This window comes from Vicia villosa, unplaced genomic scaffold, assembly GCF_029867415.1.
Source record: "Vicia villosa cultivar HV-30 ecotype Madison, WI unplaced genomic scaffold, Vvil1.0 ctg.000037F_1_1_3, whole genome shotgun sequence".
In the NCBI taxonomy this organism is placed as follows: Eukaryota; Viridiplantae; Streptophyta; class Magnoliopsida; order Fabales; family Fabaceae; genus Vicia; species Vicia villosa.
The window spans coordinates 78499-104391 of NW_026704971.1; the positions used below are offsets into that span (position 1 = coordinate 78499).

General features: G+C 33.0%; 3 protein-coding genes across 3 annotated transcripts; 2 read left to right on the plus strand and 1 right to left on the minus strand.

The window, feature by feature from the left end:
• The first annotated feature begins 404 nt into the window (after positions 1-404).
• On the plus strand, positions 405-6414 carry LOC131622669 (arginine--tRNA ligase, cytoplasmic-like). Its single transcript, XM_058893708.1, has 17 exons — positions 405-686; positions 833-984; positions 1304-1379; positions 1516-1617; positions 1751-1969; positions 2428-2508; positions 2787-2870; positions 2966-3073; positions 3441-3619; positions 4086-4170; positions 4256-4442; positions 4523-4592; positions 5072-5141; positions 5358-5447; positions 5632-5700; positions 5795-5896; positions 6016-6414. Exons 1-17 carry the CDS (start codon positions 678-680, stop codon positions 6124-6126), a joined length of 1794 nt encoding a protein of 597 aa, XP_058749691.1. The 5' UTR covers positions 405-677; the 3' UTR covers positions 6127-6414.
• An 892-nt stretch (positions 6415-7306) lies between these two features.
• LOC131622678 (uncharacterized) lies at positions 7307-8215 on the minus strand. The gene has a single exon (XM_058893717.1). It carries the CDS (start codon positions 8213-8215, stop codon positions 7307-7309), a length of 909 nt encoding a protein of 302 aa, XP_058749700.1.
• A 3873-nt stretch (positions 8216-12088) lies between these two features.
• LOC131622670 (pectin acetylesterase 12-like) lies at positions 12089-15069 on the plus strand. The gene is made up of 12 exons (XM_058893709.1): positions 12089-12410; positions 12653-12735; positions 13016-13145; positions 13273-13346; positions 13487-13573; positions 13656-13780; positions 13871-13931; positions 14041-14094; positions 14174-14251; positions 14333-14438; positions 14546-14691; positions 14777-15069. The coding sequence occupies exons 1-12, from the start codon at positions 12215-12217 to the stop codon at positions 14891-14893; spliced, it is 1257 nt and encodes a 418-aa protein (XP_058749692.1). The 5' UTR covers positions 12089-12214; the 3' UTR covers positions 14894-15069.
• The last annotated feature ends 10824 nt before the right edge of the window (positions 15070-25893 follow it).

Consider the following 25893-nt stretch of genomic DNA (forward strand, 5'->3'; position numbering starts at 1 on the left):
CATTAAGCACAATGAACAAATGAGAGTTGTTGTTGTGATGGTGATGAGAACAAAGGAGATGAGAAACGAATGAGACAAAGAGAATTGAGAAAAGAAGAAAAGGAGACGGTGTGTACTATATGCACTGAATATAAGATTGAATATTTGAACAGTGAAACAATACATTATACAAAGAAGAAGAAAAATCCACTTATAACTCTTTATTTTCTAATATATTATTTTTTTTATAAACAAAAACATGCAAAATTATATAATTATATATAAAAAATAAATAATATGGTCAGGGGGTTGAAGAATCCACGGAATGGAGAATACTTCCCCCGATTCTTGTCCCAAACTCTCATTGGGGGGATTTTTTCCTCCATTCCTATTTTCACAGGAGAAAAAATCTCTAACTTCGGACTCCAAACACAATTCTCACGAGAACCAGCGTTAACGGATCCAAATTGACAACCCTACCTAATATCAAAACCCATCGTTACACTGAACCCGCCCGCTCTCATTAAAACAAAATTACAAAAATACCCTAAAATATATAAAACTCAATCGTCCCTACGTACTCACTGCCGCCACTTTACACAGACCCCACTTCTTTCGCTTTGCGCACAGAGCCATCACCACGCCGCAAAACGCCGCCGCGCCCACTGCTTTGTTTGAGTTAACCACGTACACCCGCAATGTATATCGTAAGTTCATCGCGTTCCCAATTTTAAAATTATTTCGTTGTTTCATTCTTAACTCATTTATCGATGTTAACGATAACATTCCTAACCTCTCCCTTTTTTTTTTTCCATGTAAAAAAATGTTAATATATATGTGATTGGAAATATAGGAGTTGAATTCTCAGACTTCAAGTCTGCGAAAGCAATTGGCGAAACTGTTTGGGGAATCTATAAGAGCAACTTTGCCTAGTGAGTCCGATGTTTTGCCTATGATTGATGCATGCGTTGCGAAAAATGGTGTCAAATTTGCTGATTATCAATGGTGAGTGAGTTCATGCGTCTGAAAAATGGATTTAGCATTTTAGTTTGCAATGTGCATTGGCAGCAGAAGAAGGTTATTTGTCAATTTACTACTTGAAGACTAGGTTTTAGAAACGGTCTGTTAACGTAAAAACGGCCGCGAAAAAACGGTATCTGATGGTGCCAATGCCAATACCGATGTTATTCATTGTTTTTGTGATGAAGAACAAATTGCGGTTAATTCACACCGTGACTACCAAAATCGCAAAAGTCTTTACGCGACTACGACTGTTATTTAAAATCTTGCTTGAAGCTAATACATAGACTTTTTGTGTGTGCAGTAATAATGCAATGAGTCTGTGGGCTAAGGTTAAAGGGAAGCAAACTGATTTCAAGAATCCCCGTTCGCTTGGAGAGGTATATCAGAGATGATTCACTCTGTTGGATTTATTTTGAATCCTTTTTATTGATTACGGATTTTGAAATTAGGTTTTGTTTTGTTTTGTTATTGTCTGATGGCAATGTGTGTGTTTTGTTTTGTTTGTTTGTGTAGGGTATTGTGAAAAATCTCCCTCCATCAGAAATGGTAGAATCATGCTCGGTAGCCGGTCCTGGGTTTGTGAACATTGTCTTATCAAAGAAGTGGTTAGCACAGGTGAATCATTGTATTTCTATTTGTAATTTTAAGTTAGAAATAATGTGTACATGAAATTTCTGGACTAGTATCTATCTGTGTTGTACATTGTGTTGTTTTGATTATAAATGTAACGGAAAATTTTATTTTGCAGAGCTTACAGAGGATGCTTACTGAAGGTATTGATTCCTGGGCACCTCGACTTCCAGTCAAGAGGGTTATGGTTGACTTTTCGTCTCCTAATATTGCAAAAGAAATGCATGTTGGTCACCTGAGGTCAACCATTATTGGGGACACATTGGCTCGGATGCTTGAATTTTGCAAGGCGGATTCTCTTATCCGCCGAAATCATATCGGTGATTGGGGAACTCAGGTAGAGTTAATCTTTAAATTAAACTATGCTATTTTATGCCCTGTGTTTGACTATATAGTGCAAGTTTAAGTCAAGGTTGGATTTTTATTCTATTTGTTGTGACTAGATCATTGAGATTGTATACTGTTAAATCTTGGTTTTCTTCATTCATTTAACATTATATCTGTCTTTGGGTGATTCCTTTGTAATAATCACTTAACTTCTAGGTGCTTTTAGTTATATATAACAGTCTATTACTATGACGAAGCTCATTTTGGCATTGGAGCATCTAGCAGCACTTTAGCGAAATTTGAGCAAACTGCTATTGCTCAATGCTGAGCTATTTAGTACAAGATTTTTGTCAAATATAGGCTGTAATGGCCCTAAGGCACTGTAGCTAGCTGATTTCTAACAAAACGCTATATTCTGCGATCCATGATTGAAAACATTGGGCTTAACTTCATGCATTTATTTTGCAGTTTGGGATGCTGATTGCATACCTCTTTGAGAAATATCCGAACCCAGAAGATGTTAATGAGTCAGCTATTGGAGATCTACAGGTAAGAAAACATATGGAAATGAACTTTATATCAGTTTTCTTATGTAGTTTTTTATTCATATATTTTGTCAGTATTTTTAGTTCAGATCCGACATTGTTTTAATTAACAAGCTGCATGCTTATATTTGATTTTGGATACAATACTAGTAATTAGAATCCTATTCCTTGTCAATATTTATTGGTCTAGTTGGGATAGTATTTTATGTTCTCAATATTACTTAGTTTTGCTGGAAACTTATTTTGGTTATTCTGAAATTACTGGAGTCAATGCATTTTTAGGCATTCTATAAGGCCTCGAAATTGAAGTTTGATAGTGATCCTGATTTTAAGCTCAATGCACAGCAGTCTGTGGTCAAGCTCCAGGTAAATTTTACTTCTCAGTTTTTTCTTACTCTCCCTTATATGTGAGATCACGGAGAATAGATTATGCATTTTGTCTGCCTGAATTTTGATTTCAGAAAGGGGATCCCAAGTATCGCGCGGCATGGCAGCAAATTTGCGATATTAGCAGGACTGAGTTTAACAAGGTCTATAAACGCCTTGGAATAATTGGTTTAGAGGAAATGGTAAGGGTTCAGTTTCTTATGTATCTCCCGTTAAAGAATTTATTATCTCTTTCTTTTCTTTTAATTTAAGTGTAAGGTTACTTAGAATTCACCGTGTGCCTTATATATGTTTGGTTTTATAGAAATTCTTTCGATTGGCGTGAATTTTATTGAATGTGTTGTTTGATTTCCTGTATATAGCAGTTGCAGCAGTAACTATAAATTTTGCAGCTTAAAGGGGATTGTTAATGCATCCACCGTAGCAACTAGCAATGAATCGATTAAATATCTTGATTTAATGTTGCAGTCTTTACAGATTTTTATTTTATTGGATAATAGTGATTTTTTTTTTTTGCTGTGTACTGATTGGCAATGTATTTGGTCACAGCCAGAGAGCTTCTTTAATCCATTAATCCCTCCAACTTTGGAGAAACTGGAGAAATTAGGACTAATTGAAGACAGTGAAGGTGCACGTGTGATATTTGTTGAAGGTGTAGACATACCAATAATTGCTGTGAAAAGAGATGGTGGCTACAACTACTTTTCAACTGATCTAGCATCACTTTGGTTAGTGTTACTCAGTTTACGGACAGATTCTCGTAATTTGTGTTGTGATTCACATGAATATTCAAATTTTGTTATTAATCAGTCAAATTGATTTATCTTGAATGTCACACATCTTGTTGCGACCTTTGGTAGTTTAAGCATTGAAGGAGAAGAAATGCATAAGAACTAATAGGAAGAGTACAAGAGTAGGTTAGATGAAAGGTGTTCCCATAGTTAGACTTAGAGGTAAAAGTCAGAAGAACTGTATTATTAAATATCAACAAGGATTTATATTTAGATGTTTGCCAACAAACTTGATTTCTTGATAGGATTAGGATATCGTGTTTTTTTTATGTGTAACTGGCATCAGGTAATGGGAAATAGGAAAAGGCTTTTATATCTGCATTTTCATCCGAGTATGGGATAAGAAATATAGCAACTGTTGAAAATAAATTTTGTTGGTTATCTGATCCACTTAACCTTGTAGGTATCGTCTGAATGTCGAAAAGCTTGAATGGAATATATATGTTACAGATGTTGGACAGTGGCAACATTTTGACATGCTTTTTAAGGTATATACCAATTGACTGATATATTGTTAGTGCCAATATACCAACGAGTTTGAATCTTTGACATGCTTTTTGATTTTTCTATCAGGCTTACAGGCGTGCAGGGTGGCTCCCAAAGGATGAAAATGAATATCCAATATGCACTCATGTAGGTTTTGGTCTTGTTCTTGGCGACGATGGAAAACGATTTCGAAGTCGCAGCAGCGATACTGTTCGATTGGTTGATTTACTTGATGAAGCTAAAAGGCGCTGTAAAGCTTCCCTTCTTGAACGTGGTAAATACCTGTTGCCCATTGCAATTTTATTTCTAATATATGTGACACGAAGTTAACCTTTTAAATCTGAGTTCATTTAGATAATGCTAAAGATTGGACAGAGGAAGAGATTGAGAAAACATCTGAGGCAATTGGATACGGAGCTGTTAAGTAAGTTCTTTATCTCAGTAATATTTTTCCCATGTTCGAAATATAACCAACATGCTTTCCAGTAATAATACGTAGTTTGCTTAGTTGTAGGCATACTTTATTGTGTTAAATTATAACCAAATTTAATATTTTATAATTTTCTGTTACTGAGTTGTAAAAGTTTGTGTTGATACATTCAGCGCTAGTGTTTTAAATCTGATTGACATATATTGATTTTTTCTGATGTATATATATTTTCAAAGTGCTATATAAGTAAACCAGATTTTCTAACCGGTATTACAATTACATATTACCATTACAATCAATCACGTTTATGTTTCCCAGTTATAGGGATCACTTTTTTGTATCATATAAATCAACATAAGGTTTTGGTTTGATTTTACAATATTTCCGTTGTCTGATTATGCCACTGCTGTAGGAATACTGAATGAGTTGCAGTTTTATCGCCCATCATGTTCATGCTTTTAATGTGTTTGCAGGTATGCTGACTTGAAGATCAATAGGTTAACAAATTACACTTTCAACTTTGATCAGATGCTTAATGATAAGGTGCATTTACTGTTTTCAAATGCTTGTTAAGTTACTTGAAAAAGAAGTTAGATTTTGCTCCTTTCTATTACCAATTGCTGTCAGAACTACTAAATAGAAATTTAAAGAACTAAATAGAAACTTAAAGAAATGGTAAACCCTTGTTCTTAGTTTCTCATGAAACCAACTAATGTAAAGCTATAAATGTCTCACCTTTACAAGGTTTTTGTCCAACAGGGAAATACTGCTGTTTATTTGCAGTATGCACATGCCAGGATCTGTTCAATCATCAGGAAATCTGGTAAAAACATAGAAGAACTAAAGAGGGTATGTTTTTCTAAAATCCATGATTGTGACATTTTTTGTTGTTGAAAAAAAAGATTTATTGCCTGTATCATATGTTTAATTTTACAATGTAAAACATATTGCCTAGGCTTTATACTAGAGTAGACCATGATTGACTTAATTTTATATGCTTCATATCTTGCTTACCAACCTCTTGACTTGACAGAGTGGGAATTTGGTGTTGGATCATGAAGACGAGCGAACATTGGCTCTTCACTTACTACAATTTACCGAGGTAGAGTGAAACATTTTTTCTCAAGATTTATATACCTTGTCTGCTGCTAAACTGACAGCGTTTAACTTTGTAAATCTTGATTTTTTTATCTCAGGTTTTTGTGGAGTCCTGCTCAAATTTGCTACCAAATGTGCTGTGTGAATACCTATACAATTTGGCTGAAATCTTCACAAAGAAATTTTATTCAAATTGTCAGGTATGCCACCAAAGCTATAAGTGTTTGCTATTAATTCAAATGCCCTATTCCTATTTTGTAGTGATGACCGATGAATCGTCTATAAGGTGCTAAGTTATTTAACTTCTTTCCCTTTTCAGGTTGTTGGGTCTCCGGAGGAAACTAGTCGACTCTTGTTATGTGAAGCCACACTTGTTGTGATGAGAAAATGCTTCTATCTCCTTGGAATTGAACCAGTTTACAAGCTATGAGCCATCTGAATGAAGAAGTTCAGGATCAAATTTTTTTAATAGACTTTTATTTGCATTGCACAAAAGTGTAGGCAATTTTGTCCAGCAGGAAAATAGGTAGAAAATTGATATCAATTTTATGGTTTATTTAATGTGCACAAGTTAAGTAGTATTGCACCATGCACATCTATTTTGTGTGCATGAAGCAAGACTTAACTTATTTGTTGTACACCATACTATAGAACTAGCCATCAATTTTAATGACCTCCTTGAGATATGTTTATTTTATCAGAGGGTTTTGAACCTATGATTTTAATTGTATCTTTGTTATTTTATTTTATTTATTCTTTTTGTTTTAGGAAAAAATTCATATCATTTTGTGGCTTATTTAAGTTTAGCATGGAGAAACAATTTTTCAACTGATTGCAGAATTTGAAAAATGTATTATTAAGATCCAACTATAATTATTTACACTAGACATTTGAAGCAATTTATTTTAAAAAACAATAAAATATAGAAATAAACTAAATTAGGTTATATGTAAAAAGGATTTACTTTGGAATACACTGACGGTGTAAAAAAATTTATACCGTCAGTGCATCACAACCGTTAATTTGTTAGAAGTGTTTGTGTTTTATTTTAATTTTTGTAAGTAATATAATTGAATGGTTATGATGTATTTTTTTACACATTACATAACAATTAAAACTCATGTATTTTTTTACACATTACATAACAATTAAAACTCATATAAAAATACATTACATAACAATTAAAACTCATATAAAAATATATAATAAGTTGTTTTAAGTTTTTTTTTTTTTTAGTTTTAGTTGATTATATAAAAAAAATGTTCGGTACATAATCTGGCTTATGGATTTGATAGTATAATATACAGATGTATTTGCAGCATAATACTCTTATCTAAAATATTTCTAATGAGTTAAAGTAATGACTTTATTATTAAGAGTATTTTTAAGAGTATTCTTATCAAATCCATAAGCCAGATTATGTACGAACATTTTTTATATAATCAACTAAAACTCACAAAGGTAATATGAGTTTTAATACTAAGATTATGTTGGAAAGAATTTTTTTTTCCGATAAGCAATAGTAATTATATTAAAATATGGCATTAGGAGTGCCCAAACTAGTACAAAGGAAAAAACCGGAATAATACCGAACTTTTACGATCCGTCAATCAAATTACACATTCTACAGGATTTATCAACCAATCCTCCAAAGAAAAATCAATACTGTCTATGTTACAAAATCCCAACCAGTCCCACAAGGTAGATTTTAACCGATAATACAACACATTTAAATCGAATGTTATATTATTGAAAATCAAATCATTCCTAGCTTTCCATAATGTCCATGTTGCTGCCAACCATAAAATCCTCCAAAACTTGTCATTTGTGTTTCCAATCGGGTACATGAACATTCCGAAGTTCTCCAAGACCGACCCCTGCAGATTATACAACGGAATGCGTAACCAAACAAATACCTTTGACCAAAGCTGAACTGATGCTGAGCAATGAAAGAAAAGATGAATTGCAGATTCTTCTTCATTAGAACAAAAAGGACAGCTAGAACCATTTGGCAATATAACCCCCCTTTTCCCGAGCTGAATACGCTTTGGCAAACGATCGAGCAATAATCTCCAGCCGAAAAACTTAATGTTTGAAGGAACCACAACTTTCCATAGCTTTTTAAACACCGAAGGATTTATGGAATTCTGCATAGTCCCCAACGAACTCGAACCGGACAGCCACTTATAAACACTTTTGGCCGAAAAACCAGCCGAATTTCTCCACCAACTAAAAGAATCCAATGAGTTTGGAAAGGGTTGCAGCTCTGCCAGAATGATTAACAGTTGGTTCAGCTCTTCTTTCGCCAATGAAGGTAACAAATCAGTCTCCGAGACAACTTTCCAGCACCATTTTCCATCAACCCAGTAACCTGATGAGAGGATGCTACCAGAGACATTCTGAATCGCCCCGAAAAGAGACGAAAAGGAGACCTTTAGAGGCTGCAAACCAACCCAGTGATAATTCCAAAAGTCAATCAAATTTCCATTTCCCAATTTACATGTAATACTTTTACCCATGGTTTTAAATTGCGGACCACATCACCTGATGCGGCCGCAATATTGCGGTTGCGGTAGTGTCCGCATCCGCATCAGGCCGCAATTGCGGTGTGATTGCAAATCACAATAAAAACCGCATCATAACACCGCATCGCCCGCATCAAAACACCGCATCGCCCGCATCAAGCTGCATTAGGCCGCATCAGATCGCAAGAGATTATGCAATGTTCGCGAAAATTATTTGGTCTACCTTCTTTTTTAATTATATCATAGATTTAAGATATATTTTAAAAGGATTAGTTATATTCAAAAGGGTGACGAATTATTAATGAGATATATATGAAAATTTAGAGAGGAAATGGAAGATATGTGAAATCGAAAATAAATAATAAAATATCATATTTTATGTTCATAAATATGAATTCACGCTGCAACGACCGCATTCCGCATCGCAACAACCACAATAGCCGCAACCGCAGTGACTGCAACCGCAACCGCATCCGCAGCCGCAACCGCAATTTAAAACCATGCTTTTACCAAACAAATTCTCGACCGAACCCCAAGATGGGGACAGAAATACTAAGTTTTTCATAGGATGGATAACGTCTAACATTCCATAAAATTCATTCCTCTATAAAGATCCAAGGCAATCTAATTTCTGACCAGGAGGTTCTTGGAGAACTTTTTCTCCAACCAAAACTCTACCTCTCCTGACCTGGACCTTATTAACTCACGCATACCTAATTTGATCACTGATGAGACTAACATCATGCTTACCAAAACTCCTAACATCTTGGAAGTCAAGAATGGCGTCTTCAACTCTAACCATGATGGAGCTCTTGGGCCAGATGGCTTTGGTACCTCATTCTTCCATCATTTTTGGGATGTGATCAACCTTGATGTATATGCTGTAGTGACTCAATTCTCCCATTCTTCTTGGATTCTTCCCGATTATGATTCCAATCTTATAATTTTTCTTCCAAAAACTTCTAATGCTGATTTATTTATTTTTATTTTTTTAATCAAAAATATGAAATATATAAAATCAAAAGAGGAATACAAATTATACAAATAACACAAGAGGGGGACCAAACCAAAACCTCTCAAAAGACAAGCCTAAGTCTAGGGGTTCCCGCCTTGTCTAACAAGTAATCCGAATGAATGTCCCTATGCACAAAATTAAACCAAGATGAATTTTTGCTCTTTAAGCCGATATTAGCTAAGTAGTCCGCACAAAAATTGTTTTCACGATATATATGCGTGATTCTGAATTCAATGGAAAGAGTAAAAGCCCAACACGCAAGCCAACGAGATTTGAGTTTCCACGACACTAGGCTAGAATTTGAAAATGCCCTAACAACCATAACACAATCAGTCTCAATCCAAAGCTTTGTCCACTGCCTTTGTCTTGCCTTCTCAATTGCTATGACTGCAGCCAAGAATTCAGCAAGGATATGACTTCCTTCACCATGGAAAACACTAAAACTAAGAATGTGATTAGCTTGGAAGTCACGAAAAATGCCTCCACTTGCTGCCAATAGAGGGGAGCCGGCAGCTGCTCCATCAATATTGCATTTGATCCAATCTCAATTGGGAGGACACCATAACACCTCAATTTCAATCTTCGGCTTTCGAGGATGCAAGACAACATCAAAATGCTTGAGGAAAGTGAAACTGCTGATTGAATTGTCAGCCTCCTTAGAAGTTAGTCTCCCCACCATTTTTGCTCTGGCCGTGATATTGCTTATGCATCTCTTCCAATGTGTAAGCTTATTCTCGAACCTAGCAATGTTGCGTGTCTGCCAAATCTGGTACAGGATGAAAACAAGGTTGGCCTTGATAACTACCATTGCTTGGGGATTCCAACTTCCCTTAATAATATTCACATAGTCCTCTAAGGAATTAATGTTGATAGGAATACCCAGAGTATTGCTAAACCAGGTCCACATATTTTTGGCAAAGGAGCACTCAAATAAAAGATGTTTAGAAGTTTCTTCATTACTATTACAAAGTGTGCATTTGGATGGGAAGGAGAAGCTTCTCAGTCAAATTCTCATCAGTGGGAATCTTGTTATGCATAAGTCTCCAAGCTACCATAGAATGTGCAAGGGGCATAAACAGTATCCCAAGGGAAAGGGTTCCCTATATCAGACTTGACATCTATTTTGATCAGATCATAAGCATTCCTAATAGATAAGTTACCATGCTCCATAGATCTCCAGGCAAGCTCATCTTCAGAATTGTGGTCAGAAATGAAGAAGTTTTTGATTGAATCAAGCAGAGAGGGTAGGGAAAGAGATATGTTTTCATGTAAGGACCAGGAGTTGTTCTTCTAATAATCAGTCACACTCTTAGTAAGCTTAGCATGGAAGATACTTGGAATATTGAATTTGGTAGCCAACACTTCACCTATCCAATTGTCAAGCCAGAAATTTATTTTCTTGCCATTTCCAATTATCCAAAAGCAGCTATCAATCACAGTATGGTACCAGTGTTTCAATCCCTTCCAAAGTGATGATTTGATTGAGTATTTGATGTGCTTCCCATTTCTAAAGACCCTAGCAGCAAGAAGGGTTGACCATGACTGATTTTTGTTGAGAAAATACCAGCAAAGGTGGAGATTTGTTGCTTTGTTGTAGTGTTTCAAAGAAGTGAGGTCAATCCCTCCAGCATCTATCTTGGCACAACACTTGTTCCATGCTACAGTCACCAATTTCTTCTTGTCTATGTTACCACTCCAAATGAAGTTTTTGATCCATCCTTCAATAGTCTTGATGATACTAAAGGGCCAGTCATAGATGGCAATGTTATGCACCATCATGCTTTGGATGACAGTCCTGACAAGTAAAACCCTTCCAGCCATTGAAAGAAGGTTGGCCTTTCAAGTTGCTAGCTTAAGCTTAATTTTGCCTGCAAGAGGAAGAAAATATGAGGCTTTAGGTTTTCCAACAAAAATGGGCACACCAAGGTAAATAAAGGGAGGGGAGGCAATGGAAAATCCAATAATTTCAGCAAGACTGTAATGTCTATTCAAAGGCATTCCCCCAGCATAGATGATTGACTTAGTCACATTGCAATTAGTATAAAAAATATAAAATATTTATAGTAAGATTACCTTTTTATGAAATTTTTATATGTATCAAATAATAATTTAATTATTTTAAACTAATTTAAATTTTTAAATAATATATTCTACGAATACAACTACCTACTACTCTTATTATTATTATTATTATTATTATTATTATTTAATGAAAATATAAAAAATATTTATTTTTAATAGGGGTCAATTAAATTAGAAACCATTTAGTACAGCCATAAAAAAATTATTAATTTTTTTGACAATATTAGTAAAATAATATGTCCACTTTTTAAACATATATATATATATATATATATATATATATATATATATATATATATATATATATATATATATATATATATATATATATTTTATTACTATTATTATTATACTCTTTTTCAAATTATTTAAATTTTTATACCATTAATAAAATATAATTTTATAAACTATTTTTTATACAAAATCAAATTTTTATTTTTTTATTTCTTTACTTTATTTTACTATTTTAGTAAGATTTATTTCCTTAGTTTTATGTTTTCCCTTTTATTTGCCAGTAAATTTTCTTTAAATACATTCTTTAATTTATATAGTCAAAGTAGTAATTTGATATAGAGGAGCTAGAATCCATATACAATTCCCTTTTTGTTTTAGAAAGTCAATTAATATTAATTAAAAATAAAATATTTGTCGTATTTATTCACGGGATGATATTCTTGTGACTATTAAATTATTATACTATTATTATATATAAAAAAATCAAATATTTGTTTATAGACCGACAAATTTGTAATAATCCGTGAATGTTTTGTGCGACCATTATTGTCTCAAATTTCGTTATCTCCGCAATATTTTCTGTTCATTATTTTTATATACATTTTCAGTAAAAACTTGACACAGTTTGAAGAAGAGAGTGAAGTTGAAGAAGCTTCTGAGGAATGATAATGAAGCTGATTCTCATAATAACGTTTTCTTTTGTTATCTCAGTGATTAGATCTGAGACTGAGACAGAGAGTTTTTCACCTCTGTATATGTTGGAAAACGATGTCTTTTCAGCTCAAGTGTCTTCTTCTCAACCTCAATCTCTCATGGTTCCACTCACTCTTATTCAAGGAGCTGATTCTAAAGGAGCAGGTTTTTTCTTCTTCTCTCTAATGATTTCACCCTCATTATGCTATCATGTTTCTAGAATGTTAGTAATAGTATTACTTATTGCCTAAGTAACATGATTAGGGTCTGTTGGAATTGAATTCACTCTTTTGAGCTTTTATTTTACATGATCATAAGCTGTTTTCAGCTTATTTTCAAACAAGCTATAAGCTGTTTCTCACTGTGCCTCATAGGGATCACTAAGCTTTTTACATTGTTTTTCTCAGTATGTTTGGATGGAACATTACCTGCTTATCACTTCCATCCTGGATCTGGATCTGGTGCAAATAATTGGCTAGTTAATTTGGAGGTATGCAAAATAATGTTCAACTATTTTGATAATGAGTCACGAGGCTCACTATCTATAGCACCGACACCTCTGGAAAAGGCGCGTCGCACTAATACTACTACGAGTAGTTTATTCCTTTTTTTTTTTTTTCCAAATTATTAAGGTGTCGCCGTGTCAGTGTTGATGTCATTTTCAGGGCATCTGTGCTTCAGTGCCATAGTGCCAGTAACAATAATTCAATGGTTTCACTACGGTAAAATTTTGAAGATTAATGTAAACATGTTTGAAAACCTTGTTGTAGGGAGGAGGATGGTGTAATAATATCAGAACATGTGTGTTTAGAAAAACTACTCGTCGCGGTTCGTCAAAATACATGGATAAGCAAATACCGTTCACAGGAATATTGAGCAATAAAGCTGAAGAAAACCCTGGTTTTTTTCTTTCTTTTTACCCTACACATGCATTGATTTAGATCAAATTATTGCTTAGTACTTCTAGAGGTTGCAAGATATGGTTACTCAAATCGGTGTGTTTTGTATTGTCGTCTTTTGTTCACAGATTTTTATAACTGGAATAGAGTCAAAGTGCGGTACTGCGATGGCGCATCTTTCGCTGGAGACAGTCAAAATGAGGTCAGTTAGAGAATGACAGCACATATGCTTTAAAACTTATCAGATGCCTGTCTGTAGGCATCTGCTGGTCTAAGTGTCGATATTCTGTCCTATGAGTCGGTCAACAACTTCATCGACGCCTCATTCATACCCCTTTTCAGGCTGCAAACCTTCAATTTAGAGGACAAAAAATATGGCAAGCTGCAATAGAGGAATTAATGTCCAAAGGAATGAAGAATGCCAAACAGGTTTTTCATATCGGAACAGTGTAATTTGTTATTTATTCTTTAATGTCAAAGGATGCTAAAGAAGAAAAAAAATGTAAATCAGGCTCTTCTGTCTGGATGCTCTGCGGGAGGACTGGCAACTATACTTCATTGTGACGAATTCGGAAGCTTGTTTCCAAAATCTACCAAAGTCAAATGTTTCAGTGATGCAGGATTCTTTCTTGACGCGTAAGTAACATATTTTATTTCATATGACCTCAAACCTACATTATCGCAATGTAAACTTTGTGATTATGTATTATCTGTTCAATCGTGTAGAACCGATGTATCTGGCGAACGCACATTGAGGAAAATGTTCGGCGGCGTTGTTAGTTTACAGGTAGGTAATATTTAGTTTAATCTAGTAAAAGATTGTAGAAGCTTGTATAAGGGTCAAAGAACTTGTATAAATTCATAACTTCATTTCATCGATGTCTTTGAAATCGTAGGAAGTACAAAAAAATCTGCCAAAAAGTTGTCTTGACCACCTCGATCCAACTTCGGTAATTTCCAAATTCTGTATGCTATTCTATTCATTGCTTGAAATTACTAGACATGAAAATTTTAAGCTGTTTTTTTCAGTGCTTCTTTCCTGAAAACTTGATCGATCATATTCAAACTCCGTTGTTTCTGCTGAACGCAGCTTATGATGGATGGCAGGTAACATTCACAAATACTCACTTTCTCGTAGTTTTCTATTAATTACTTGCTTACTAAGTCACTTGAAATTGTTTTCTATAGTTGTATGAAAGTTTAACCCCGTCTACGGCCGATCCCCACGGCTATTGGACTGCTTGTAAATTGAATCAGACGAAATGTAACACGACCCAAATTGAGTTCCTCCAAAGTAATCGCGCCACTCTCTACTATCGCGTAAATCACGCGTAGCAATTGATGTTTATCTATAATCATGTGATTTTCATGTAATAATATATATCTCTTTTTTTTTATCAGAGTTCAGGAATCAAATGCTAAATGACGTAAAAGACTTCTCAACGACATCTCAATCTGGATTATTCATAAATTCTTGTTTCACGCATTGTCAATCCGAGAGACAAGATACATGGTTTGCTAGTGACTCTCCACTTCTTAACAACACGGTATGCGCGTGAATTAAGATTTATAATGTTTCTAAAATAGTACATGTGAATTTATCATTTGATAAGGTTATAATTTATCATGCAGCGGATTGCGAACGCGGTTGGAAATTGGTTTTTCGATCGGAAAGTTGTGAAAGCTATTGACTGTCCTTATCCATGTGACAAAACCTGCCATAGTTTGTTCACCAAGAAATCATTGTGATTGCAATATGTGCATTTGACATTCTTGATTTTATAGAGAAAACATTCTTGGCTAAGGTTACTACGATTCATTAAGTCGCGGTAATAAATTTTCTTTGGATTGAAAATCCAAAGTTAAAGCTTGTACTTCTGCGGCCAACTTTTTACAAAGAAATATATTATACGTTTTTATCTGAATTGTTTGTTTCCTATCAAACGCGTGTGTTTGTTTTCTCGGTGAAAACAAAGCCAACACACGACAATTGTAAAGCTACATTTTGTAGCTTCTGTCGCAAGATTTCAAATTACACGATGGTGCTATGCATAGCACGACCGTGTAATGGTCCACATTTCAGCTTGATGCATGTTAAACTCGTGCTCCAAGTTGCAAGATTTAAAGAAAGGAAGAAAAATAAAATTGGATTGAGACACTAGTGGAAGTGGAAGTAAGTCATATTGGAATGGAAATATTCTTTATGTTAAAGGATTCTCATGCTATAAGTGGTGGATTGAGAATAAATGCTTAAATCAATGAGCCCATTGGGTGGAGAGATAATAGGGGGTTTTGGTCACTTTAGGGAGGGAAACTCAGAATGACTTTCTCTCTATTTCTCTTCTTTCTCTCTTCTATCGCCGCATTCGTCTACTTTCCCTCCAATTTTTTTAACTTAACAGTTATAGAAAATCAACGCCGCATTCGTCTACTTTCCCTCCAATTTTTTTAACTTAACAGTTATAGAAAATCAAAGTCACTTGATCCATTCCCAAGAAAATATGAGTAAAAATTCTGTATACAAGTAGTGAGATCAATTGAGAGAAGATGAGAACCTATTCTACATTACATTAAACATATCTTTATGGATTTTCTCACTTATATTCCAACAATAACATGTAAATATTTAAATGTGGAGCTGATTTTTTTTTTTTTAAAAAAAAAACTTAAGTTCTACACTATTAAAAAAATTCTAAGTCTCATATTGCTTAGGTTATTTACCTTAATTAACTTATTTCAATATATAAGAAATACACATGTTTCATTTCAAAATATACAAGGTGGATTCTTATTTACCCAACTCAAAAAAGTGGGTAAGGTTACCTTTAGTGTAAAATGCATTGAAAACATCAAACATTTGTTCTATATAATAAATAATTAAATACATAAAAATTAAATGGCGTCGTCTGATTGGTGGAATGTACACTACCCATCTTTTTGTGATGGGTAGAGAAGTTGTCCCCAATATACAAAACATTTTTTATGAGTTTTTCCTTATTTGAATTATATATTTTTTTAGAAATTACCAAGCATTTTTTCGAAATATCTTTAGAGAATTATTTGAATTTCTCCTTGTCTGAGAAATTATTTTAAGTAGTCAAACGATCATTATTATATTCTCTTTGAAAAATTGTTTAAATTTCTTCTCGTTTGATAAATTATTATGACTGGTAAGGGTGAGAATAGGTCAAAACCATCTAACATGGGTCTATAGAATAGCCTACACAAGCCCATGCAAGATTTTTTAATATTTAAAAATAGACAAGACTTAGACTTTTTCATAAGTCCATTTAGCTAAAAAGGCAGGCCACATGGTATAAAAAAGCCACTTAAGTCTATCATGCCAACCTATTTAAATAAACATCAATAATTTTATTATTATTTTTTGGAAGCAATAATATTGATATATTGAACCAAAACCAATAGGTACAAGGCGATCGCAAAAAGGATCCAGCCCACAACAAATCAAGTCAACAAAATCATCTGATCACCAATTACTCCATAAGCAAATAAGCTATGTGAGTTCTCATATTAGGTCTATCCCGACATCTATAAGTAATGCTATCAGTTATATATTTTTCAATACTAGTCTTTGCTATGGTTTTCCCAAAGATTATATCATTTCTATATCTCCAACATTCATGAATAGTTTCCGCAAAAGCCATTTTGAGAAGCTTTGCTTTCACGTTTTTCCTCTGCTAGCTTCCATCACCCAAGTAATTTCCTTATTCCACTCATCAGGCGTGTGCTGCATACCCATCTAGTTAATAATTGCTTGCCATATATGATGGGTGCCAACACAAGTGAAAAATAGATGACCTTGACTCTCCCTTTGGCTACATAGTGGACAATTATCATCATTTATTAGCCCACATATAAGCATCTTGTCCTTGGTTGCCAACCTTCCAAGGCAAGCCACCCATAAAGTGAACAGGGCCCTAGGTCTCGCAAAGTTATTGAAGAATAATTTCCTCCAAGTCACCTTGGTTCTGTCACCCTTTAGTGCCTCATATTAAGCATGACAACAAAACCCGTACCCGGGGTACCCACCCGAACCCGCTCTGAATTTGACAGGGAAAATCTGTTTTGAATGAGTTTGAGTTTGAGTTTTCCCCGATTACAAAATATGGGGACGAATCGGGTAATGGGGACACTATAAACCACCCGAACCCGCCCCGTTTATTTCATTATGTATATTGTTATTTATTTTTGATAATTTAGAATATTAAATATATGGTCAATGTTTAGATTTTTTGATTTGTATTATTATTTAAAATATTTTAAATATATGTATGAAAGTTTTTGAAATTATTTTATTATTTGTAATGTAATTTGATTTTGGAAAAAATAAGTATTTTATTAAAAAAAACTTGATTTCACTAAATGGATAGTGGCAGGGCGGGGTACCCGAACCTGTTTGGATCTGGTTTGGATTTTAATTCTCTATCCCCATTTGGGTTTGGGGCGGGGAATGAGGACTGTTTAGGGATTCGAGTTTGGGATTGGGGGAGGTAATAACCGTCCCCGACCCGCCTTGTTACCATCCCTACCTCATATTTTCTTCTAGTGCTGAAATTTCCATTTTGCTAACAGTTAGTCCAGGCTTGTAACCCACACACCTCATTCCTCATATTTATAATGCCCTTTAGAATTCAAGAGAGTTGTTCAGTCATGGGGGCATTTAGGACATTGTGTCATTTTAATTTGTAACTTTGAACCCATTTAATCCACAAAGTATCTTCTTTTTCGTTGATATTCCACAAAAAATTTGTAGGATTAACTCTATTCCAGATTTTCAAAGACATTAGATTAAGCCTTCCAAATATCCTAAGCTCATATATATGTTTCCAAATTATAAGTGACTTCCTAGCTATTTTAGCCTTTCCTGTCCATATAAATAACCGATAAACAACTTCAACTTTCTTTATGATTAACTTTGGCATAAGGAAACATTGGAGCCAATAATTTGTAACAACAAACAAGATACTTCAGATAAGTTAGATTCTTCCTACATAGTTAAGAAAACCAGTGCTCCAATGTTTTATCCTTTTCAACAACTTTTCAACAAGTTCTAAACATTGATGATTAGATAATTTCTTGGGAGCAAGGGGAATTCCCAAGTACTTGAAAGACAGCTTGCCTTCATTAAAGCATGTGACATCGTGGATTTCAGCTTTGGTTTGCTCATTCACACAACCATAATAGGCCTCACACTTTTGAGGGTTTACCACCAACCCTCTAGAATTAGAGAACTCTTGGGAAGCCTTCAACATAAGTTCCACAGATTTGGTGTTACCTCTTGAGAAGAGAAGGATATCATCTGCAAAACTGGTATTAATGATTTTAAGCTTCTCACATTTAGAGTGAAAGTTGAAATCAAGTGTCCTTTGAAGTTTGTTGAGTTTCCTATGTAGATATTCCATAATGATGACAAATAGCAAGGAGGATAAATGATCCCATTGTCTCAAGCCTCATTTTTCCACTAGACTATTAGAATGCATTCCATTGATTTTGAACCTTTAGGTAACAGTTGTGACAACCAACATAACCCAACATATAAATCTCCTCGGGAAACCAAGCTCTTTCAAGATGGTTTCAAGGGCCTTCCAATCCATAGTGTCATAGGATTTTTGTATATCCATCTGGAGCATGCATCTGGGAGTTTCACCTTTCTTGGAGTAACCCCTTATGAGTTTATAGGCCAACAAAATATGGTCATGAATTCTTTGACCTGGAATAAAAGTTGATTGGCTTTTGCTAATGATGTCAAGCAGGATTTTCCCCAACCTATCTGTTAGGATCTTAGCAATAACTTTGTATATAGTAGAGCAACAAGCAATGGGTATGTACTCTCAAATGTTTTGAGAAATTGGGTTTTTTGGGATAAGGGTGACTAAGGTGCCATTAATTTCTTTATGCATGTTTCCTTTCTAAAAAAATTCCAAGATAACAGCAATAAAGTCATGCTTGATGATACTCTAAGTATTCTTAAATTTTTTGGAACCATATACATCTAATTTAGGGGTTTTAAGTCACTATTTCCTTTAAGGGCCTTCTAAATTTCTGGTTCATTTATAGGTTCAGTGAGTGTTTTCCTTTGGTCCAGAGTCACCTGACATCCATCTCTCAACATAACAATGTCCACCCCATTCAAATTCTGATCTGCAGTGTCCATGAGCTTACCATAGAAATCAAGGATCTCCTCTTTTATAACTTCCTGTGTGAGGATAATTTTACCATCATTCTTATACAAGTGGGTGATGGTAGTCATTTTAGTTTTACACTTAAAGGAGTCATAAAAGAAATCATTATTGCCATCCCCTAGTCTAGGCCTTGACTGCTTCAATACATTGAGGGTTCATTATGTCATTGTTTATTCTATTCAGAGCTTCTTGCAGTTCCTCTATGGTCTTCATAATTTAAGTTTATATGCCAGTCACATGTCTGTTCAGTTTCCTCATAGTGGGATCGAGCCTTCTAAGTTTATTCCAAATCACCTTCATGGGCCTGCCTGCCATATACCTCTTCCAATTATCCTCCACTTTCTGCTGGAAACCCTCCACACTACTAGGACAGATCATATATTTAAAAATGGATTTAGGGGGCCCTATGGTTACCCCCTTCTTAAGCCATAACATATTATGACCTAAGATAACATAATCCTTTGAAACCACTCAATATTTGCAATGACTTTGTCAATCCATGTGTATATGGGATTATCCTGATGTTTGTTAGTCGAGGTAAAATTGTCGTCATTGTTTTCCATGTTATACAACCTGGTTCTTTCCATCATTTTCAACAGGTAAATGTATTCTATTTCAGCAATAGGGGCACCAATTCTGTCATAAGGCCTCGACACATTTTTTATGTCCCCCATAAGAACCCAAGACCCCTGCAACTGGTTATGGAGATTTTCAATATTATTCTAAAGGACTTTTCTTTGTTCCAGCCTGTTCATAACATATATGACAATGAGCCAATTCTTGAATCTACCATCAGAGTTTTGCACAATGCAGTGTATCATTTGCTTCGTGCACTTATTTACATGGATTTTGACCCTATTACCATTCCAAAGGATCCAAATCCTTCCCAATTTCTTTCTAACTTTATCAACATTAGAGGCTTTACCTCTAGTTTATACAATAATAGCTATGTCAGGTTTTAGGTGATAGAGAAGGGAGCTAATCTCTTTTATTTTACTTGTTCTATTTAACCCTTTAACATTCTATGAAATAATCATTTCATCTTCATAGGGCCCTCTGCAGGATCTCCCTAAATCCTTAGAGATTCAAAATCAGTAGCACTACATACCTGGTCTATGTCAGGCTCTTTGGAAACCCCCTTTCCTCTAGATTTAGATGTGCTAGTTCTGTTGACCTCATGCCATTTAGGATTATCACTAGGTTTTTGTGGTGGTGTTTCCCTTATCTCAGCAAGTTTTTCTTCCTCTTTTCTCTCCACAACTTTCCATGTCTTTACACTTTGTTTCTTTTGGCCTTCATTATTGCATCTATGTCCAATTCTATGACATCGTTCACAGTATATTTGTCGCCACTCGTACTATACATTCTGCTTCATTTTATTTCCTTCAGCATCTTTGACACTAATTTCTTTGCACAACTTCTGGGTGGCATTAACCTCTACAAGAATCCTTGCATATGTGACTCCAAGTTTTTTGGCAGTGCATTTATCATTGTACATTGGCCTCCCTATTTCACTCCTAAATTTCCCCAGACTCCTAGCTCCACATAGGTGTAGAGGTAGATTAGGTAACTTAACCCATATTGGAACCATACGTAACATGCCTCGAGCCAAAGAGAAATCAGATTTCCAATCTGTGAGGAACATGGGCATATTCAAGAAGTGTAAGGTCCCCTTTGAAAAACTTCATCTCAATCCTCAAACGATTTAAATCTCATGATGAAAAAACCCTCATCTTAGTCAGGGGCGGAACTTCCTTGGGACGGGGGGTGGCCATGGCCACCCCAAAGTTTTTATGATTTTTTTTAAAAATAGGTATAATATATAATTTTTCCTATAAAATTTAATATTTTTAAATTTATAAAGCACCATGCTATCATAAATACACAATGGCTGAATGGATATGTTATATAATTAGAACCTCAATGTCATGGGCTCAAAACCTACTAGTTGATGTTTAAATTGAAATTTTTTTATTGAGTCTTTTTACAATTTTTTTTAAATATTTGTCTATATATTACCAAACTTAATATTTTATTGAGTATTAATAATTCTTTTTAAAAATTCCATCAATTCAATTTTTTAAAATTGTTCTAAAATAAATTTTGAATGTATTTTTTTTAAACACCCTCATTCATATTTTGTTTGGTTATTGATTTTCTTCCCTCCTCGCATACAAACACGCATAGATTGTTTTGTTGTTATTTTTTTCACATAAAATGATTTCAATCAATTATCACTATACAAATATATTGAACAAAGAGCAAATAAAAATAGTAAATCTACAAAAATAAATAACATAATAATATTGCTAGACACGTTGACAATAATTAGTTAATTTATGTTGAGAATAATTAGTTGATTTTTGAAGATGTATCAATAAATTTTATAGTATAATTTGACACACTTTTGCACAAGAGTTTAAGAAAAATACAATTTATACATTTATTTTTGCTAGTAACAAAAAAAGTGAAAGCAAATAGAATGATTTTTTTTGGGTAGAAATGAGATATCGCTACGTGCAATTGCACAGACTAATCTTTCGAGTCGGATCCCTCAAAAGAATTTAACAAGGTTGTATGTCCAGAACCATGATCGAACCCAATTTTTTTGAATAATGCGGAAGAGATCTCTTACCATCTCATTCAAGTGCTCTTGGGTAAATAAATAAACATTTTTAACATTATATTTTTTATTAGTTACTCTTTTTTTTTTTAATATTTGGCCCAATCAACAATTTCATCCTGGCTCCGCCACTGATCTTAGTACAATTCAGGGAGCTTGATGAAGTTCCAGAACTTAATCATAAAGTTCGTCACAACATTCATACTCAGGTTTTCTCCAAAACATACATTATTAGCGATGTCTCCCAAAATTTGACCTCAAATTCAATGTGTTCCTCTTCTATTTGGATTTCAACTTCACCATCCACAATCTTTGGTGCAACAAACTCTATAGGTATGTTGTTAGCAATGACACAGTTATCTTTGATTACATCCACCCAGAGTTTCTCAACCCCCAAATTTGTTTTAGGGTTTTCAATTATTGTATCATTGTCCTGCTTCTCGATTGTCTTGGTCACTACTATTTCATTCTCTGTTATTTCTTCGGTGCTTTCAGCCCCCTTGTCATTAATGTCCTCTTTGTTGCTCCTTGTGTGTTGCTTCTAAACCCCTGATGGGATCGACGAGGAAGATACCTTCTTTTTCGGTCGTCCCCGACCTCGAGCCATCTTCAAACACATGAAAAGAAAACTTATGTACTTTATCTCCCCAGTATTCCGGTTTGCAGTTGTAGCTATCAGAATTTCAGTCGCCGAAAACCCAAATCTCTGCTGGAAATCGCCCTAGAGAGGAGTTTTAATATTATTATATTGTATTTTGTACTTTAAATTAAAATAAAAAATAAAACTTAATTATCTTAAAGAACTTATGAAAATAAATTAAAAAAAATCTTATGAACAGTACATAAGTTGTTGTCATAAATTGTTTTCATAAGTTTTTTCAAATAAATATTATCATAAAACTTATGTTAATAAGTAAACTCGGAAGAGTCAATGAAACAAACATTTAATCTCATTGATCTTTTAATTTGTTAATCTATTTAACATTAGTTGAATTGTTTATTAACAAATGTTCAAATGAAATAGGCTTTATTGAATTATGTTTAGAGAACTATTTGAATTATCTTTGTTTGAGAAATTATTTTGAATAGTCGAACAATTATTATTGAATTCTCTTTTAGAGAATTATTTGAATTTTTTCTCGTTTGAGAAATTATTACGATTGAATTTTATGCCATATACTATGAGTGATATTTATACCATATTCAATTGGTCTTCGTACAATCAAAAAGTATATATCTAGACCAATTATCTATCGTACAAGTAGTAATCATATAATATAGAATTGAATTATTTTATCTTAGAGACATCGTGGTGAACGTCTGCGTTGCACAATTTTGAACAATATTGCAAAACATTTTAAAGAAAACGACCTAATATGCGAATCGAGCTGATAATTTCTCTAGTGACAATTTTACAAAATCGTAAAACAAAAAGTATGAATTCATTCATTTTCATAGGTATGCTCCACTTCAAATTGAACCATTTTTCATCCATATCTACTTGCATTGCTATTGTTTTAACTCAATAGAACACACCTTCTAAACATCTTGACTTTTTACCACCGGTATAGTCCGGTTTGAGAATCAATTTTAACATCAAGTAATTTGAAACTTCTTTCAAAAAAAATTACGAAAAATTGAACCGTAATTCTTTCTACTAACTTCAACGTCAACCACCAATAAATCAACCGATGATTCGTTGCATATTTGAATTTACATCCCTTACTAGTTTATAAAAAAAAGTCAGCACATATTTGCTAAACTTGTCCTACTATCAATGAAGATCGCTCTCAGTTTGTTGAGAATGCATTAATGATGTGCCATAAATTCAGTTATCTACCAATAGCAAATGAACGATAGACCTGTCTTGTAATAATTTCCGTGGTTATCGCTCATTCAAAGCTTTACATCGTCGAATCAATTTTTATGTACTCTACTATACTAAACACCACATAAGCAATTCATTTATTTTATCATTTTTTGCACATGTGTGTAAAATTTTGACACATGTTATAGACTTACATAAACTTCATATGGATCAGGATTATTAGTTGAGAATTCAATATGTGGTCAATAACTTCAGGTTGATCCTCTATTCGTTAAGCAACTATTAAGTGATTTCATTGTATATATTTTACTTGTGTTTAATTTTGTCTGCATTCTGTAATGAGTAATTTTTGTAAAAACAAACAATTATCTCTTATTTGATTGTATTTCTTCAAAAGAATTAAGTTGTATGTAAACTCTTTTCAGAAGAGACTCAATTATGTTAGTTCTTTGTGTTAGAGAAACTAATGTATAAGACTGTTGGATCATGACACTCCTTTGTGAATTTGTAATAAGTTGGATTGTAGGGAATCACTCAAGTATGAGAGGATCGAGCATAACTTTGAGTTGTGGGTTCAACTAGGATAATTTTTTTTTTTTTGTCAATCTCTCATCGCTTATCTAATAATATTTGTCACGCGTGTTTGACATGGATCATATTTTAAATATTTTTAAAAAATTTATAAAATTGAATACAATACAAATCTCCTTTCTTGTGCTTTTCTCACCTTCATAACTATCACTTTCATAACTAACAAAGTACAAGTCAGTAATTATTTATTTTACATATATTAGATTGTGACCGGCGCGATGCGCGACTATGTCCATGGATTCATAAGTGGTTTGATGGTTAAAAGTTTAATTTTTAAAATGATGTATTAGTTCGTCATTGTCATGTATACATTCAATAATTTAATATTTAAATTGTAAAATTTTAGTAAATAATAATTAATTTTTTTTAATAATTAATATATTATAAAACGATGTATTAGTTGGTCATTGTCATGTATAAATTCAATAATTTAATAATTTAAATGGTAAAATGTTAGTAAATAATAATTAATAATTTTTAGTAAATAATAATGTTTAAAGAAATAGTAAAATTTATTTCTATGAGTATATATTTTTATAAATATCAAGAATTTTAGTTTAGGATAAAAAATTATAAATTTTATAAATAATAATGTACTAAGAAATAGTAAAGTTTCAAAATTTTAAATTATATTTTATTTTTATTTCTATTTCTATGAGTATATATTTTTATAAATTTATTAAAAAAATGGAAAGCTATTTTTTTAATTAATTTTATGAGTCTTTAATTTATTAATTTGTAATAAATATAAAATTATTTTTATGAGTTTTTGTTTATTTAATTTGTAGTAAATAATAATTTATAAAGAAATAGTAAAATTTTGAAAATTTAAATTTAAATTTTATTTTTATTTCTTTGAGTATATATTTTTATAAATATCTAGAATCTTAATTTAGCATAAAAAATTACAAATTTAGTAAATAATAATGTACAAAGAAATAGTAAAATTTCAAAATTTATATTTTATTTTTATTTCTATTTCTATGAGTATATATTATTATAAAGATATTAGGAAAATGGAAAAATATTTCTTTTAGTTTTCAAGTTTTCAATTTCTTAATGTAAAAAAATTATCTAGCAAAATTCATAATAGTATTAAAAGATCAAAATTTAAAATTTATATTTTATTTATATTTTTATTTCCATTTCTATGAATATATATTTTATAAATTTATTAAAGAATATATATTCATTGAAGGATTAGAAATAAAGTAATAACTGTCTACTAATATTATCATATTGTTACTATATTTGATGTTATTGCTAGAATGATGGTTTCATAATATTGTTTAAAAAATAGTGGTTAGAAAGATGGTTTGATAATATTGTTAGAAAAAATAATGTGGTATATAAAAATTGAAAATTCTAAAATCATGTCACATAAGCATTAGAGTTAGGGTTGTATTCAAGATTGTCATCATGACGACCTTGAATTTAGATTAAGTAGATTTATGTACTTTTGCAATTTTTTAACTATGTGGCATGACTTACATGGATTTTCACA